The 19,706-nt window shown below is 40.6% G+C and overlaps 1 protein-coding gene across 1 annotated transcript in view; it reads left to right on the top strand.

The window, feature by feature from the left end:
• The window catches only part of LOC126419544 (mitochondrial import inner membrane translocase subunit Tim23), a 61,842-nt gene that overhangs the window by 20,216 nt on the left and 21,920 nt on the right, over positions 1 to 19,706 (top strand). Inside the window, exon 4 of the mRNA XM_050086737.1 lies at positions 6,888 to 7,002. Within this exon, the coding sequence (XP_049942694.1) occupies positions 6,888 to 7,002 (115 nt within the window). The remainder of the gene's footprint in view (positions 1 to 6,887; positions 7,003 to 19,706) is intronic.

Here is a 19,706-nt window from a genome sequence, read left to right on the forward strand (position 1 = left end):
ACGTGGGTGCTTTCACACGTGGCTCTGCCTTTGATCGTGTACACCTTCCGGGTTACAGGACTGGAGTAGGTGGTGGTGGGAGGGTGCATGGGACAGGTTTTACACCGGGGGCGGTTACAAGGGTAGGAGCCAGAGGGTAGGGAAGGTGGTTTGGGGATTTCATAGGGATGAACTAAGAGGTTACGAGGGTTAGGTGGACGGCGGAAAGACACTCTTGGTGGAGTTGGGAGGATTTCATGAAGGATGGATCTCATTTCAGGGCAGGATTTGAGGAAGATGTATCCCTGCTGGAGAGCCACATTCAGAATCTGATCCAGTCCCGGAAAGTATCCTGTCACAAGTGGGGCACTTTTGTGGTTCTTCTGTGGGAGGTTCTGGGTTTGAGAGGATGAGGAAGTGGCTCTGGTTATTTGCTTGTGTACCAGGTCGGGAGGGTAGTTGCGGGATGCGAAAGCTGTTGTCAGGTTGTTGGTGTAATGCTTCAGGGATTCCGGACTGGAGCAGATTCGTTTGCCACGAAGACCTAGGCTGTAGGGAAGGGACCGTTTGATGTGGAATGGGTGGCAGCTGTCATAATGGAGGTACTGTTGCTTGTTGGTGGGTTTGATGTGGATATATATGATGTATATAAAATATATATATGATATATATGAAATTGAAGAGTAATTAAAATGCAGTCCCTTGGTGAATAGTGCACCACGTTTTCATTTCCTGCTATTGAATATTTGATTATACATTAGATGTGTTGATTGAAAAGTGCATGCGACATACCTGAAGAATTTAATCTAAGTGGAGTCCTCTGATTTTAGCTAAAGGAATAGTGTCTCATGGTAACATTTTGTGCACTCTTTTTCTGCAACAAGTGGTTGTAACAAGTTTGTGAAATAAACTCGGCCAATTGACTTGAAGTCAATTTGGGTAAGTATTTGTTCTAATGTAACTGCCTCAACAAGTGCTTACAGAAGTTACTTGCCAATGGAAAAAAGCTTTTTGTTAAACTCCGCACTCAGAGACAAAAAAGAATATCTTTCAAGTAGTGCAGATCTTTCTATCTTTTTTTCCCCCCCACTTCTGGCAGCACTAATGAAAGTGTGAAGTTATTGTGGTCACAGTAAACCTCTCCATGATACACAATGACTCTCTTCTAATGTCTGCCGCTGGAGTTCGTTGATCATATTTGTAGTTCTCTTGAGGTGACTAAACAAAGTAGAGACGAAATGCACTGCTCTTTGTTGGATCCCCCCCTTCCTTGCCCATCATTCTTACGTGGCAGGGATCCCTGATTGTTAAACAGTACTCAGGATTCAGTCGGACAAGTTTCTTCAACACTGAGTTAAATCTCCATAAGATTATTCCTTCTAAATCAGATGACATCTATTTTTCCTGCTGTTTTATGTGGTCACTCCACTTGAGGTCGCTTTGGATAATTACTGGTAGATATTTTGTGGTAGGGCTGTTGGGTAAACATCGAATTTTGTAAGGTATGATGGCAGATAGCACAGTAATTAAAAACGAAGAAAATTGTATAAGCATTCCAAAACTCCTAAAAGTTTTTGTATAATTAAGGAGATGAATCGTAAATGTATTGGATTGGTGCATAAGTTTCTAGCATTTTTCCATAAGTTTATTATTTTCCATAAGTTTATTATTTTCCATAAGTTTATTAAACACAACAGATACACATAACAGAGACTTTAGTCATAAATAATATAATATCCTTCCATGTTGCAGAGATGCTGTGTCCAGATAGGCACAACAAGACTGTCACAAAATGCGCTTTCGGCCAACAAGGCCTTTGTCGAAAGTACACACACACACACACACACACACACACACACACACACACACACACACACACACACACACACACACAGTCTCTGGCAGCTGAAGCCAGATTATGAGCAGCAGCACATAAAAGATGCTACTGGGTGGCTGTGAGGAGGGGCGTGGGTGAGGGAGGGGCAGTTACAGCAGGGTAGGGGTGGGGGATGGTAAAGTACTGCTAGTGGGAGCATGCATAGAAGAGATGGAGAGACGGTGGGGCAACTAGGTGCAGACAGATGTCAGGGAGAGTGCGGGAGTATTAGGAAAGGAGAAAAACAACTGGGTGCATTGATGGAATAGAGGGCTGTGTAAAGCTAGAATGGGAACATGGAAGGGGCTAGATGGGTAAGGTCAATGACTAACGAAGGTTGAGTCCAGGAGGGTTATGGGAACATAGGATATTATGCAGGGAGAGTTCCCACCTGTGCAATTCAGAAAACCCAGTGTTAGTGGGAAGAATCCAGATGGCACAGACTGTGAAGCAGTCATTGAAATGAAGAACATTGTGTTGGGTGATGCGCTCAGCAATGGGATGGTTCAGTAGTTTGTTGGCCCCAGTTTGTCAGTAGCCATACATGCGGAGAGACAGTTTGTTGGTTGTCATGCCCATGTAAAATGCAGCACTGTGATTGCTGCAGAGCTTGTAGAACACGTCTGGTTTCACAGGTAGCTCTGCCTTTGATGGGGTAAGTGATGTTTGTGCCTGCACTGGACTAAGTGTTGGTGGGAGGATGTATCAGACAGGTCATGCATGTAGGTATATTACAAGGATATGAGCAGTGAGGCAAGGGATTGGTAGCACCGATTGTTCAGGGATGGACGAGGATATTGTGAAAGTTCGGTGGGTGGCAGAATACCACTGTGCGAGGGTTGTGAAGGTTAGTGGGTAGGACATTCCTCATTTTGGGGCATGACGAGAGGTAGTCAAAACCCTGGTGCAGAATGTAATTCAGTTGCTCCAGTCCTGGTTGGTACTGAGTCACGAGGGCAATGCTTCTCTGTGGCTGGACGGTGGGACTTTGGGAGGTGTTGGGTGACGGGAAAGATAAGGCACGAAAGATCTGTTTTTGTACAAGTTTATAAGGGTAATTACTGTGCGTCAAGGCCTCAGGGAGACCCTTGTTACATTTTCAGAGGCACTGCTCGTCACTGCAGATATGACGGCCATGGGTGGCTAGGCTGTGGGGATGGGGCTTGTTTGTGTAGAATGGAGGGCAGCTATCAAAGTTGAGGTATTGCTGGTGGTTGGTGGGTTTGATAAGGACAGAGGTACTTACGTAGCTATCTTTTAGGAATGTGGATTTTGTGTCCACCCTTGATCGAGATTACGAAGGTGTCATCAGTGAACCTGAGCCAGGTGAGGGGTTTGGGATTCTGGGTGTTTAGGAAGGATTCCTGTGGATGGCCCACAATAGGTTGGCATTGGATGACGCCATGCAGTGTACGTAGCTGCACCCTGGATTTGTTTGTAGGTAATGCCTTTACAGGAGAAGTAATAGTGGGTGAGCATCTTGTGACTAGGAAGGAGGTTGTTGGCTTGGTATCTGTTGGGTGTTGGAAAAGATAGTATTCCGCCAATGCACCCACTCGTAATTCTCTTCTTTTCCAGTACTCTCCTCTGCCTGCCGTCTAACCTCCCAACTGCATCTAGCTGCCCTTCCCTCTCTTCACCTCGTCCCTGCATGCTCCCACTAGCAGCACTTTAGCATCCCCCACCCGTACCCTGTTATTACTCCCCCTTCCCGCTCCAGCCTACCCCCACCCAGTTGCCTCTCCCATCATGCGCTGCTGCTCGTAGTCTGGCTTCAGTTGACACACACTGTCGTGTGTGTGTGTGTGTGTGTGTGTGTGTGTGTGTGTGCTTTCAACAAAGCTCATTTTGTAACAATCTTTTGTTGTGCTTATCTGCGACTTAGCATCTCAGCTACATTGAGAGTAGCAACTATCCTTTTCATATTATTGTTACATTCCATCTTGGATTTTCCATTGTTTTACAACAGTCTGGCAGTGCTGGAGTAAATTTTTGATCTTGCTATTGTAGAAATCATGTGGTTTTGAGGTGAAGAACACATCGAGCTATGTTTGAAGCACATTTACATCTGGAAAGGGACCTTGGTGGTTGTTTGATAGTGTGTGGAAAAGGTGGACATGTGAGGGTGCAAGATCAGATGAATAATTCAGTTGTGGAATTGCTTCCCAACCCAACTTCTGTATAGTGTTTTTTTGTCAGTGTAGAAGAATGCGGGTGAGCTTTATCATGGAGGAGCATCACTTTACGCAGTTTTGATGGTCGTTGTTCTTGTCTTGTATCTGCAAGACTTCTCATTTGATGACAATAAATATTCAGCAGTGATGGTTACACCTCACAGAAGCAATTCATAATACATCAATCCATCACTGTTCCACCAGATGCATAACACGCTTCTGTGGGTGCGCACAAGTCCAATACAGGATAGGAATGGTCAGAGCTGTTCACGAGCCAATTTATGAAGAGCAAGCAGAGATGCACATATGGCCATCCACTGATGTTTATGATTTTGACTTTGAGCATGCGGTACCTGTACACCCAAATTTTTTTTACCTTCCCCTTGAAATGTCGCTCAATGGTGAAATGAAACTGTTAATAACATTTGCCAGTTTGTGAGTACACAGACGTGGGTCATTGTGAATTAACACACACACATGGTCTTCATCCAGTGCTGAAGGTCCTTGTGAATGCAGAGTGTTACTAATGTGGAGAAAGCTATTTTCTTTCTGCTCCTAGCACCCACAGCTCCACACACTGTCTCCAAATACCAGAATAACATTATGTAAAATCAGATAGCAATGTTGAACTAAAAACAAAAAGTGATGATTAATATACAAACCCATAGCAATTAGAATACCAACATGCAAAACAAAAATGCTATGAACTTATGCGCCAACCTAATACAGTTAATAATGAAGATATATTCTGTAAGTTACGCCATATGATGAGTAAAAAGCAATTTAACTTATGAAGAAAGGAAGTGTACAATGAGATGTTTGTATTTCAGTCAAAATGATTAAAGCTAGATGAAAAATACTGTAAAAAGAACTTAAAAACTCATTTCCAGATTCATTGTTAATGAACATAATTCACCAAAAGTGTAAAAATTCTGTAGTTCTGTTTTGCAGGAAAAGGTACAGACAGGACAGAAAATAGTGTATCGGCTTCCTATCCGCCACGTAGAGCTAGTTCCTAAGATTATTTTTCACCACACAGACAGAAACAATAAGGAAGGAGTAAGCTACCTATGAACTTATTGCAATGGACAATTTGTAGATAACAAGGCTATAAGAGCAGATCAGTGAGTATGAATGAAAAGTTTGACTAGGGTACATAGATTTAGAGAGATTTTGACCTGGTTTCAACAGAAGCTGGTCCAACAGACCTTGAAACATTAAACTTCGATTTAGTTTATGTTAATGTGATGAAGAATGTGTATCAATGCTACAGCTTCCATTAATTATCAAAAATTGGGCAATTTAGAATTAAAGGAGCAGGCAAGGAGATTTCTTATCCAAAATATTCTCAACAGTCTTTAGGAAGTTTTTGACCTTGAAGTGTGGAAAAAAGGACTACACATATATGAAATGTACTGAACTGCTTTTGTTTTGCTGGCAAAATTTTGTTGTTCATATCTAGTGCAGATACATTTAAAGAAATGACAGAAGCTAAGAGGCCAGATTTGAAATTAGATTTGGAAATTAGATGCTAAGACTAAAATAAAGTATTATGAACATGTGGAAAATAAAACTGTACATATCAACAAAGAAGCATAGAATCCAGTGATGAGATTCATGTAGTCAGGACAACAGAAAAAAGACTGGATTGAATGGAAAAGAAGTAAAAGAAGAGAGAAGTTGGCTGATGTGCTTATGGTAAACCAAGTAAATAGTTTATAATAGAGAGAAACATTCCACGTGGGAAAAATATATCTAAAAATATGATGAGACTTACCAAACAAAAGCGCTGGCAGGTCGATAGACACACAAACAAACACAAACGTACACACAAAATTCTAGCTTTCGCAACCAATGGTTGCTTCGTCAGGAAAGAGGGAAGGAGAGGGAAAGACAAAAGGATGTGGGTTTTAAGGGAGAAGGTAAGGAGTCATTCCAATACCGGGAGCAGAAAGACTTACCTTAGGGGGGGAAAAAAGGACGGGTATACACTCGCGCACGTGCGCACACACATACCCATCCGCACATACACAGACACAAGCAGACATTGGACTTCTAATACATAAGCAGTTCAAAAGCAGAGGGTGCTGAGTAGAGAGAGGCGTGCTGGAACGTAGCAGGACAGACAATACACAGTCATATGATCAAAGGACAAACTGTAGAGGAATATGTAATGAAAATGAAGTGGAGATGGGTGGGAGATGCTGTCAGGCAAATGAATGTTAGCTGTATGAAGGAAATTCTCTGCTGGTCTCCAAAAGATGAGGAAACCTAATGAAAACAGATAGGTCACATTGAAAACCATGAAGGAGCAATATGTATAAGTACATCTGTAGAATGTAATCCATGGATGATTACAGAAATGGCATTTGCCAGCTGGTGATTAAGATTTTGATGTTTCCCTAGTCACTAAGAATGAATGCCAGAATGAGAAAATAGCTGCCACCATGCGTGTACTAACACAAAAATGACTTTATTGGTTGGTGCACCACATTATAATTTCCTCTTCTTCCTATACACAGTGTCTCCTGTTGATACCCTTTTCCTTTAAACACTTCCCCTTCTTTTCTTTTTGTTGTTTGCCATACACATCTTGCTGCACATACTCGTTATCAGGACAGGACAGCACAGTTTAGTGTGCGCTTTTGCTCTGAAGGATATAGCTCCATAAGCTGTTTCCTGTTTATGTGCCTTTCAGCTGCGCTGTGCCTCCACTGTATTGTGTGTTATACCCTGAATTATCCAATATTGTAAGGTATGCTTTGCTAGTGTTGATCCAAGTTTTTTTGACATGGCTTCATTTGCATTTGTTTTATTACTTTTTTCTGTAATATTTAGATTCCGGTTTTCTGTTTTAGCTGGATTGAGAAAGTGTGCAATTGGAGGAGGAGTTGGATTCACCCTTGCAGCAGCTTATTGCTTGTGGAGTTCTAGGGATAAATTGCAAGATTTTCGCCGTGAATTCAATCCAGCGTAAGAATGTGTTATAGTTTGTTGAATATTTATAGAACACTCAAAGGAAAAGATTTGTTGACAATTTTGATCTTGTTTTTTTGTGAACTTGTACATAAAACTTAGTTATGAAGCCGGACAATAAAGCACTGTGTAAAGTAGAGGCTACAAATCAAATATGGTTTTGTGGCATCTAGTAAACTCTCAGAAAACAGAAGATATGATATGCTGTATTTGTTTTTAGGGATTACTTGAAGGTTATGATGCACTGTTATGCTGTATTGTGAGTTTTAAGATTTTAGCTCTTTGTGAAATCTGTGATTTTAAAACCAGTGTAATAGCTGCTGTGTGTGCTTGTTGATAAGTCGCATGTGTGTAATGGCTCATTAAGTTGTAGTTCTAGTTTATATTCTTTTATGGGCTCCCAGAGATTTCTTCTGCCATTTTTGCTATATAAATATAAAATTTTGCTGTTCTGGAGGTGTCACTAAACATCTTTCCTTTCCAGATATAATCTTTAAGTTATGTAAAAATACAATTGTTATAACTATCATTTTTTAGTTCATACTTACTTTTGGTATTTTGATGTGTCTGAGACACAATTCTGAAAATACACGGTGGGATTTAAGTAGGTAACAAGAACAACTTCAGTCTGCTCAGGAAACGCTGAAAACGCATGTGATGGAACTTGTATTCAATCTAAAAACCAGCAGTAGGTACTATAAATTGCTGTAACATGGGGTTAAAAGTGTTTAAAATTACATGGATCGAAAGTCATTGCAGTCAGGTATATAGACTGTCAACAATCCATATGTACTAATTACTAAGCTGTCACTTGGTACCTTGAACTTTTATTGAGAACCTGTTGTGTGCCTAAGAATGTAATGTAATAAGACGGGGAAACTGCAGAAAACAAAGAAAGTAAATGAAATTAACGATGGCTATTAATTTTGGGGAGCAGATAGAAGATTGAGAAAATGGTGCTTGGAAAAAATTATCTAGAACATGAACAAATTCTGGTGAAGTAAGAAGTTACTTTTCCAGTATACTTCTATCTATCTTACAGTGTTTACCCTCATCCATCTTTTTTTCCCCCATCTTATTTGTCCTATCTGTTCTTAACATTCATTTCTCATTGTGTGAAATAAAAATGTTGCCATACTGCATAAAATAAATCACATTTTACACAATTTTTTTAATTCCTGTTTCATCATGCTAGTGTGTTACAGAAGAGTTATTCTGTAAGTGTAGTGAAAACATAGGACAAGAGTTGCAGAAATTGTATGATGAATAGTTGATCAACAGTCTAACTTCGAGAAATTAAATCCACCGAGTTGATGTATGTGATGAGGGTGGGGTTATTGAGCAAGGAAACCAGTAAAACAGACAAAGAACAAACAAAATTAGTATGTTCAAGAGCAGCTCTGCTGCATATTAAGAGATGGATTGCCAGTATTACATGGAAATGTGGTGGTGGTGGTGGTGGTGGTGGTGGTGGTGGTCTGATCTAAGGGATGAAGTACTCAGGCGAGCCACCCAGGTTCATGCAACACAGCAGGTGTATGTTCAGACAGACTACATGATATTGCAGGAAGTGTAGACATTTTGCATGTTCAGAATTTTGCACTTCAGGTTTGTATACAGATAACTGACCTCCTGATATAGAAGACAGTGTTAATTGCATTAATAGGCAACTGTGGAAAGAGGTTATGTTTTTCTGATAATGAGTTGACAAGAAAACATGGAAATTAATGTTAAAAGTTGCTGTTAAAGTATTCTCCTCATGTGGCAGTGCTGATACGAAGGCTAAGCCCATTTGTACATGGTCATTTAACATAAATATGAAACCAGACTGGCTGTAAAGCAGATGATGTCCAGCATTAGTGGTGTGGTGGTGGTGGTGGTGGTGGTGGTAGCAATAAAGCTGCTATTACGTTAGCAATTTAATCTTTACTCACTGCAAAGATTGAGTGTGTTTAATAAGTGGAGTTATGAGGAAATGCCTACTCACAAGTAATGCCCATACTTTGATTAGTCATAAGTTAAAATTGTACTTTGCTCTGTGGATAGTGATCACCTTTTCAGCCCTCTTTTTCTGCCCACATGGGTCACTTCCTCAACCTTGCACCACTGTGATGATCCTTGCTCCAGTACTCTTGGGATTTTGCTGCATTTCTTGTGGGACTTACACTTGTGGAGAAAGAATTCTGTTGGGTGATTGGCTTAATGGCAGTCTGGGGAAAATTATGTATGGTGAATAGTGAAATCGTGTAAGGGGATGGGGTATCCTAATGGAAACCTTGTTACCTACTACCATATATTATCATTAAGAGAATTTTATGCAGAGTGCATTCGTTTCACAAATTCATTGGAAGGCATTTTTACGGTAGGCTAAATTTGGAGGGTAAAAATTGTAGAGGGAGACCAAGAGATGAATACACTAAGCAAATTCAGAAGGATGTAGGTTGTAGGTACTGGAGCTGCATCAAACCAGTCTCTGGACTGAAGACGGCGACAACAACAACAACAACAAAATTTGAAAGTCTGCTCTTTGAGATGGCAGCACAGGTGGAGAGACTGAGTATATTTCCTTAAATGCATAAAAGCTAAGAGTGACACGTACTTTAATTATGTTTGCACTTTATAGTGACTCCCCCACCCCTCTCACCTCTGACTTTCCAGATCCTCTCTTGGAAGGGGGGGGGGGGGGCAAAATTCGTTTCCCATTGTCCTTGCCATTTACATATCTAAACACTCTCCCCCTCTATCTGCCTGCTGCCCTGCCCTCCCCTCCCCCCCCCCCCCCGCCTCCCCCCACCCCCCCGGCCCCCCTTGGTAGAACACTTAGATCACTGGCAGCAACAACAGTGCTTAAGCACAGAAGGTATGGGAAGTCAAATACTTATCAACTAACTACAGAGGCTTTACAAAACCACACAACATAGTATAGTAAGTCCACACATCATGTCATACAATAGCTCGTGTCACACCAATGATGAAAAAAAAAAAAAAAAAACACGTAACGCCAAAGAAGAAAACAAATGATATCATAAACTCTCCTGTCAGCATTTGAAATTTCTGCATATTTAAGTCCTGTCCTTGGGTTTCATCTAATTAACAGTTATACATACCAAAAGTATTTTATAAAATCCATCCTTTCAATAACCATTTATTTTTGTTTTGGGATAATTGGAAGTTGAACAAAACATTACAAAATTAATTCACCACATTCATTGGTTCTGGACTAAGTCTTCCTCAGCACCTTGATATGGCCTGCCTGGCATGCACAAGTGTTTGGTTGCCTGCTCTGTGTTATTGTCACTGTGGTAGTTGTTTGTCCGTCACTGAACTCTAGTCTCGTATGCCTTCCAGAGCTCTAAGAAAATGGAATACAACCAGCAAAGACAAACAATGACATTAGTATCTGACACACACATCTATCCCTAATACAGGTGAATAGAAACCCTTTTGTAAACAACACTACTGATGCTATGTACACATTTTATATTACTCATTAAACACTTAATGAGTTGGATCCCCCTTAACAAGACATGTAGAGTTTACACACCTTCAAAGTGATAACAAAGCCTGCTAGTAAAACCGTCTATACCTCCAAAATTCCCTCCAAAATTACCCATATAGTACTTCAGTCTTTCCCAATTTGTAAAAGCTAACAAAATAAAATGTGTGACTGCTAACGATTATTACAACGTTAGTCACAAAATACCTTAAAATTTATTTGAAGACATCATTGACTCAGTTAGGCAAATACTACCCATATTTATTCTACTAGAAGTCATGAAACATACAAAAATAAAAAATTCATTTCATCAGCTGGTAGGAAATCCTTTCTGCTACAGTAAACCCGTCCTCACTAAAATTTTACGACTTGGATTCTTATAAAAACTCGAATCTCCAGTAACTTGCTAACTGATAAAACACCGTAGCCTAGCTCTTAAGTTTGTTCAACAATGTCTACTGAAATTGTCATCACCTCTTTTAGGTGATAAAACACCACCACCTAGTTCCAATAACTGTTATCAAATTAAGTAACTGAAATACTCTATAAAATCTCATTTGACTCCCACATCAGTACACTTTTACCCAGTATGTTTAAGTTTATTTATCTTATTAGTACATTTATATTACTGTATAGAGTGTGCACATGGAAAGATTACCTCTAACAATATGTGTCAGATACTTACCTCCTGTATATGCGGCTTCAGATCTACGATGTTCTCAAAACTAATTACTTCTTCGGCCTCGGTTACACTAACAAATATACATTTTCATTAGGTGTCTGAAATACTTCAAATGGCTCATGGTGCACATGCCTAAGTTCTTATATTTCTAAGTCTCTTTTCTTTGACTGATCCTTGGTATTAACAAAGCTAAATCACTGATCTCAAATACAATAGGTTTCAACCCACTATTGCTTTGTCTATTTTCTTTCTCTTGTCTTTTTCCTCATTCGATCCTTCTGTCTTCTACTTCCATTAAACAGTTAGCTTGTGAATGACTGGAAACTTTCTCTTCCTTTATCAAATTACTGGATTTCAATCCCATCTTTAGCTCATGTGGAGTTAACCCAATGGCCTCATGTCATGCATTATCTAAAATTGCCTCAAATGCAGGTACATAGTTGGCCCATGAAGTATGTTTCTTATGACAGGACATATTTGGCTATCATGTAACACTCTCTCTCTCTCTCTCTCTCTCTCTCTCTCTCTCTCTCTCTCTCTCTCTCTCTCTCTCTCTCATATGTTCTCTTGTGGGAAATAGCTGAAATTTTAATGAACATTACACCATTTCTCTCTCTCTATGCATTGCTTGAACCACTTAGACACAAACTGGAGCTGGAGTCCATTGTTAGTCAGCAAGAATCTTGTTTACCCAATTGGGGTATATATCTCTTTTCCAGTTTATCAACAAGAGTTGTATCATTTGTGACCTTGATTGCATAGAATTTGACAAACTTCAAAAATATTTCTAGCACCACAAAAATTTTAACTACACCATCTCCTTGACACTGGCAAAGGGTCAAATGAATCATCTGCTATTGATTCTTTTGGTCCAATAGTCACTACACTTAATCTCAAACCTCGAATTGACATGATAGTTGCCCTCACAGTCTGACACGTAGTGGGCGGAGCTAGCCTCTTTCTAAACCACCTCCATAAGTTGCTAAATATGACGCTTTCTTGAAGGTTGGCAATACACTTATGTGGCCCAAAACATCGGTAACTTTAATCAACTGACCTAGTGCATGACTTCACATGATCTTCCAGAAATCAGAGCTTTCATCATTCCACTTTATCGTTCTTCTTCCAAGAAAGAATATCCGAGTGCTATTTATAACCATCAGAGTTAAAATATGACTTGACCAACCTCACATTTTCATCTGCATTTTGCTCACATATAAAACTCAGACACACCTCCCTATTTGTCTCGTCTTTCACCTTCTCGTAGAATAGTATTTTTATCCTACTCTTGTCCTGCGTTGCCTCCTGATCACCTCCACTCAACATCGATGTCCAGTATGATGTTCCCATCACCTCTTATACAGGGTGGCTCATTTTAATCCATAATGGGGAATAACTCAAGATGGGGGTCAGATAGAGCAAAATGTTTTAGATAAAAGTTGTACATACCAAAGATGGTCACGCATTGCTACTAATGGTCTTGACCTTCAACGTGAATCTCAAGGTGATTTGGAGGTTAGTGATTTTTTTAAAAATGGGAACACTAATGTTTGGTTTAAGACTTGAAGAGAGCAGCAAATTTTATGTTAAAAAAAGGATATATTATTCAAAGTCATGACTAATTCAGTGATGAGCAGATAAGAACATATGTCTTAAGTTCTACTAGGCATTAACTTGGAACAGAGGGGTGTAGCAAAATACAATGCTAAATACAAAATGGAAGGGGTGTCCCGAGGAATGAGAGGCTAGGGGACTCATTTGACAACTTGTAAAACAGTGATCTAGATTTTATGTACATTAGTTATCTCGCAAATGCCACAATATCGGTTATACGCTGTTTTGTATTTATTTTCGCCAATAAACACTTTAGAGTTCAAACCTTTGTTTGCTCTTTCCAGATCAGACATAAAAAATAGTGGTCGATGATTTCACAGTTTGGTTGAGCAATATGAGAACATGCATTGTCTTGCTGGACAATCACACCTCTCCTCTGAGATCCACGAAGTCTTTCTCTCTCATGGCTGGTTTCACCTTGTTTAAAAGCAAATCAGAGTATTATTGGCTGTTCATTGTACGCTGCCTATCACAAAAAAACTGGACCTTCAACATCCCAAAACACCATCAACATGGCTTCTTCCTGATGCTTGGGTTTTGAATTTTTTCTTGAAAGGTGAGTTGGTGTGCTTCCACTCAGTGCTTTGTCTCTTCGATTCTAGCTCATAATATTGAACCCAAGTTTCATCACTAGTTAAAATTTTGTTTAGGAAGTACTCACCTTCTCTTTCATAACGTTCCTTTAGCTCTGTGTACACTCTCAACTTTGTTTCATTGTGTAGGCACGTCAACTCCTTTGGGACCCATCTTGCACGTTTTGCGGTACTTAAGCTTGTTACAGATAATGTTATGAACTATACCAGTATTAACTTAAACTTTATCAACTATTATTTCTACAGTCACATGGCAGTTGGCACGAATAATGTCATCAGTTCGACTTTCAAGTAAGGGAGTTGAAACTGCAACTGGTCAGCCAGAATGGTGTTAGTTAGTCACCATTTTTGAACTGCTCTACCCACTTGTAAAAATTTGCCTGATTCATACAACCTTCACCATAAACTTTAGACATTCTATAGTATATAATCACTGGTTTCTTGCCTTCAGCAAATAAAAACAAATAACAAAACGTTGTTCAACTTATGTGGACATTTCAAGCAGAGTAACCATCTTGGAATGTGTTTTGGAGGCTACAAACAAAACAACATTGATACATCAGCTGATCAGGGCTCATTCCAGTGATGCTAGCTGAAAGCCATAGAAGTACCAAACTTGCCCAGCAAACAGTTTTTTTCCACAGATCAATTTGTCTTTCTAATTATTGAATGACCCTCGTACAATGCACTTCTCATCTTGGGCATAAAAACAAAATACCATCTGCACAAACAGTAATCCTAGCCAACAAAGTCCTTCATAACACTTGATCCATTGCTTGGAGAGAAAGGAAAAAAAAAAGAAAAAACATACCTCCACATTTAACCCTAAGGGGACCACCCATTTTTTTTTTTTTTTTTTTTTTTTTCTTTGTGAAGGAAGGCAGTGTAATATCTTGACTCCTCTACAAGTTTTATATTCCATTATCCACTACCGAGCACACTGGACTCTCATTCCGGAGGACGGCGGTTCAATCCTCCATCTGGTCATCCTGATATTTAGGTTTTGGGTGATTGTCCTAAATCGCTTCTGGCAAATGCCGGAATGGTTTCGTTGAAAGGGCTCAGCCGGCTGCCTTCCCCATCCTTCCATATTCCGATGGGACTGATGAAGTTGCTGTTTGGTCCCTTTTCGCAAATCGACCAACCAACCAGTATCCACTAGTAATGTCTACTTGGTCCCTTGAACCTTTTGTAACATTTTCTCCATATTGCCTGACCCATCATTCTACTGTACTACAGTTTCATTCAAACATGCTTTGATGACTATTTGAACAGTTCTGTTTTTCTTCCGCACAATAATCCAACAGACCTAACAGTGAGGCATGCATCAGAAGTTTTCCCATATTTTTATCTTGGCACAGTTGGAAATACAGAAACATTGCAACCATTCAGCATGGCTCCTTGTCAGTAACAGTTGTCTGTCTCACTGAGCAGTTACGTTTTTTCCACAATAAACCAGTTACATTGGCCTAAGTACAATGAAGCTGAGATGGAATGTGGTATAAATGATGAGTTAACATCTGATTGCTGTGAAATTGTAAGTGATAAATTCTGCATCCACTAATGAACTGAGTGTGTCTTCAGCAGAAGTTCATGAATGAATGGACCTACATTGACAGATACTTAGTTGTCAAAAAGGAGCTACTGAGAATGTAATATTACGAAGTATTTTCAAACCACAGCAGGCACAAATGAAGAAACGCTTAATGCTGACGTCTTGTGGACTGAGGTTTCAGTAGCCTTAAATATTCTTGTGCAATTTGTTGAATGAAACCAACAATACAACACTTCTGAAGTTACGAATTGGCACTTAACACAAAATAATTTTTGGCAACAAAGTTCAATGCAAGAAATAAGTTAGCATTTCTGCGATGTTCTAGACAGCTGAGAAGAAAATTTCTGCAAAACTTAATTTTTTATACTGTAATCCCTCCTGCAGTGTTTAATAAATGACAGTTAATTGTTTTTGTACACTGGAACTATAGGTTTGCTTATCTCCCTAGTAAGTTTTTAGAAGTAACATTAATAATCCGGCATATTTGATAACCCAGCACTGATAGATCCCTGAGCATGCCAGATTATCCAGGTCCTACTGTACGAAGGAGTTGTTATACCACACTTTGGCAGTGCTCCACAACCCCTTTTTCTTAAGATTTCATTAGGTACTTCCTGCCATCTTGAAACTGGTATGAAATAGAGCTTTCCAAAAGCTAGAATATGCTCCTTCACCTATTAATTTACATTCAAACCCATTCACTGGTACCGAGCGGGGTGGCGCAGTGGTCAGCACACTGGACTCGCATTCGGGAGGACAACGGTTCAATCCCGTCTCCGGCCATCCTGATTTAGGTTTTCCGTGATTTCCCTAAATCGCTTCGGGCAAATGCCGGGATGGTTCCTTTGAAAGGGCACGGCCGATTTCCTTCCCCATCCTTCCCTCACCCGAGCTTGCACTCCGTCTCTAATGACCTTGTTGTTGACGGGACGTTAAACACTAATCTCCTCCTCTCCTCCATTCACTAGTCTTGGTCTATCAAAAAATGCCGTTTTATTCTACACAGAATCTGCCTTAAGTCTTCCTGTTGCTCGTCTGTCAATTCTTGTACACTTCTCACTTTCTCCATGATCATTTGTTTCTAGTCGCCCAATACCCCTGTTATTCTGGGCTATATTCCTTCCTGATCTTTTGTGCTGCCTTTCCATATGAATGAATGGTTAGACTGTCAGGCAGCACCTTGCATTCCTTCTGCAGATAAGGCGAGTTCACTGTTTTCTAATTTCTTGCATGTTTGCGTGCTTACAGTCTAGCATTCTAGTAACTGTGTAGTTTGAGTTTGGCCATCTTTGGTATGGGTAGCTACTAATTTCTGTGTTTAGAAGTGAGCTGAGCTCCAGGCAATGTTGGCTTTGATTACACAGCTTGAGGCTGCTGCCAGTATCCATCACTGGGAGACCAGACGTGGAGATCCGAGGGACCTCCAGCATTGCCCATGTGTCCCCCAATTGGTCCACTAGTGTGACCACTCTGGGTACTGCACCCACTGATGATGAGCCTCACCAATGGTTGAGTGGAAGATGGTTCCAAGGTGTGGAAGGCAGTGAAAGCCTTTTCATGAGGCCAGTTGGAGTCCTCTGGTTCTTCTGACAAACGGGTTTCAGGTGCTGTCTCTGACTGTGGTGAGTTGCTCTTAACCGATCAGGGGTCCACTACAGTAAGGGCATTATTTTAAAAGGGTGCAGGGCCAACACAGGAAGGTAGACCTAGCAGCAATTGGAATTGTAGTTGTAAACTGTCTTACCTGTGCTTGGAAAACAACCAGAGCTTGACGCAACAATATAAAGCACTGAAGCTCAAATCATTATGGGTATGGAAAGCATTCGGAAGCCGAGAATAAGTTGAGCTGAGATCTTTTACAAAGGATGTAACCCTTTTCAAAAAGGGTTCAATACAGTCGGTGGTGGAGTGTTTATTGCTGTCAGAAGTTGTTTAGCATGTAGTGAAATTAAGTAGGTAGTTCCTGTGAGCTTGTGTGGCAGCTGGAAATGAATTAATAATTGGTTCCTTTTACTGAGCCCTCATATGATGCAGATGCTGAACAGTTCAAAGAAAACTTCTCATTTTAAATAGGTAACCCATTCACTGTTGCAATTGGTGGCAACTTCAATCTACCCTTTATATGTTGGTGACAATACACATTTAAAGATGGTGAGTGGCATGAAACATCACCCAAAATCTTACTGAATGCATTCTCAGAAACTCATTTTGAACAGGTAATTCAGGAGCCAACCTGAAGTATAAATGATTGTGAAAATATATTTGACCTCTTAGCAGCAAATAATCCTGAGCAAGTAGGGAGCATCATGACAGACACAGGGATTAGTGACCACAACGTTTTTGCAACAAGACTGAATGCCAAAACATCCAAACCAAACCACCAGAAATAAACACAAAATACATCTGACCAAAAAGCAGAAAAAAATTCACTTGACTCATTCCTAAGAGAGAATCTCAGTTCCTTCCAACCTGACTGTTAAGTGTCGACCAGATGTGGTTTAAATTCAAACAAATATTATGGATGGCAGTTGAGAGATATATACCAAATAAATTAATGAAATATTATACCTGAATGCCCATGTTACACAGAATGGGTTGGGTTGTTTTGGGGAAGGAGACCAGACAGCGAGGTCATCGGTCTCATCGGATTAGGGAAGGATAGGGAAGGAAGTTGGCCGTGACATTTCAGAGGAACCATCCCGGCATTAGCCTGGAGTGATTTAGGGAAATCACGGAAAACCTAAATCAGGATGGCCGGACGCGGGATTGAACCGTCGTCCTCCCGAATGTTACACAGAATGGATCAGAACACTGTTGCAGAAGAAACGAAAAAGCATGCCAAATTTAAAAACGCAAAACCCCCAAGATTGGCAAAGATTTACAGAAACTTGAAATCTGATGGAAAAGCCAGAGAGACTCTGGTCCTACTTGAAGTACACCAGTGGTGAGATGCAATCAGTACCTTCACTGCACAGTAACAATGGTGATGTTGTTGATGACAGTGCCACCAAAGTAGAGTTATTAAACATAGTTTTCCTAAATTCCTTCACCAAAGAAGATGAAGTAAATATTCCAGAAATCGAATCGAGATCAACTGCCGACGTGATTAACTAAGAAGTAGATATCGTATAGTGAAACAGCTTAAATCACTTAATAAAGGCAATTCCACTGTTCCAGATTGTATACCAGTCAGTTTTGTTTCAGAGTATGCCGATAAAATAGCCCCGTGCTTACCAATCACTTACAGCTGCTCGCATGTTGAAATATGCATATCTGAAGACTAGAAAGTTACACGGGCCAAACATACTCAAGAATGGAAAGAGGTGTAATTCGCTGAATTAGACCCTTATCAATAATGCCAATTTGCAGTAGAATTTTGTAACATATAGTTCATTTGAATATTATGAATTATCTCAAAGAAAATTATTTATCGAGAAAACAACAAACATGGGTTCAGAAGCCCTCACGGGCTCAGCATTGATTTGCTGGGTATGGACTTGACGACCCCTGGATTCCTGACCTAGGGACTGGTAAGCGCCGCCAGTCCCATGTCACCATAAGCTCTGGGCATGATTCAGCGACCACTGCATGGCGGTGGAATGTTGTGTGTCTCAGGGAACGGGTATCTTGGCTTGACCGCCCGGATCGCGAGGATGGGCTTTAAAAAAAAAAAAAAAAAAAAAAACCTCAATCTCAAGATGTGCTGCACGCTGTTGGGATGCGTGGCTGTTGTTGAGGTGGAACAGTCATTAGTGGGCAACCTGTGGGTGACCTGCCACACCCCTGTTGTATAAGGCTACCTCAGGCACGCAGTGCTGTGTCTGAGTGGACCCTTATTTCTCTAGCTGCTAGTGGGACCAAGCTGGAACCCTCAAAATCATCTTCTCCTACCAGCAGGGAGGGTGTACCGCTTGGGAGTATTCACACCCATTCATCCAAAAAGATGAGAGGCTAGTCGTCCTGATAATAAGAATACTTTGGACTGCAGTAAAGGGCTCATGGAGTCATGAATAACAATGTGTTCCTAGTGATAAAGAGGAAGGAGGAGACATTTGAAAGAGTTGCCCCCTTTTATATCTATAAGGGTTTTGAAGGCCTTGCTGGAACATTAAGATCTATAAAATGGATTGTGTAATAGCTCACTGTTGGTCGAAACTAACAGTTAAAGCAAGTAGACCTTCTTAAGCAATTGCAGAAACTGGGTGACTGTGGCATCGTTGTTGAGATGCACACCTCTCTCGACTCCAGTAAGGGCATTGTCACATGCAAGGATATCATGGGCATCCCAGGGAATAGTTGATGTGGAGCAACAAACGCACAGCAATAATGGAGCAACTGAAAAGACTGTCACATACAGTTCTCCAACACTGCCAGAACATCTTATGACGGGGTTCCTTCAACTTAATGTTCGGCCTTACATTCCAAACCTTAATGCAGTGCTATGAATGCTAGTGTTTCAGCCATACAACCATGAGTTGTGGAGGTGAAGTAGTCTGCGGGAACTGCGGAAAAGCCGCTCGTGATGCTGGGACTGACTGCCCGCCTCCAGTGATCTGCATCAACTGCTCTGGGAACCACCCAGTCTGGAGCCAAGACTGCCCTGTTTTTGCCGAAGAATGCAAAATACAAGATATAAAAGTGACGAAGCAGATCCCCTATGCCACAGCCAAAAAAGAATATAGGGCGACTAAACCCCTTGTCTTTGTCACCTCATATTCTTCCATGGTGCTGAAACCTATTCTCAAGGCGGACGCTTAGACA

The sequence above is a fragment of the Schistocerca serialis genome, chromosome 1 (genome assembly GCF_023864345.2).
Source record: "Schistocerca serialis cubense isolate TAMUIC-IGC-003099 chromosome 1, iqSchSeri2.2, whole genome shotgun sequence".
NCBI classification, from domain to species: Eukaryota; Metazoa; Arthropoda; class Insecta; order Orthoptera; family Acrididae; genus Schistocerca; species Schistocerca serialis.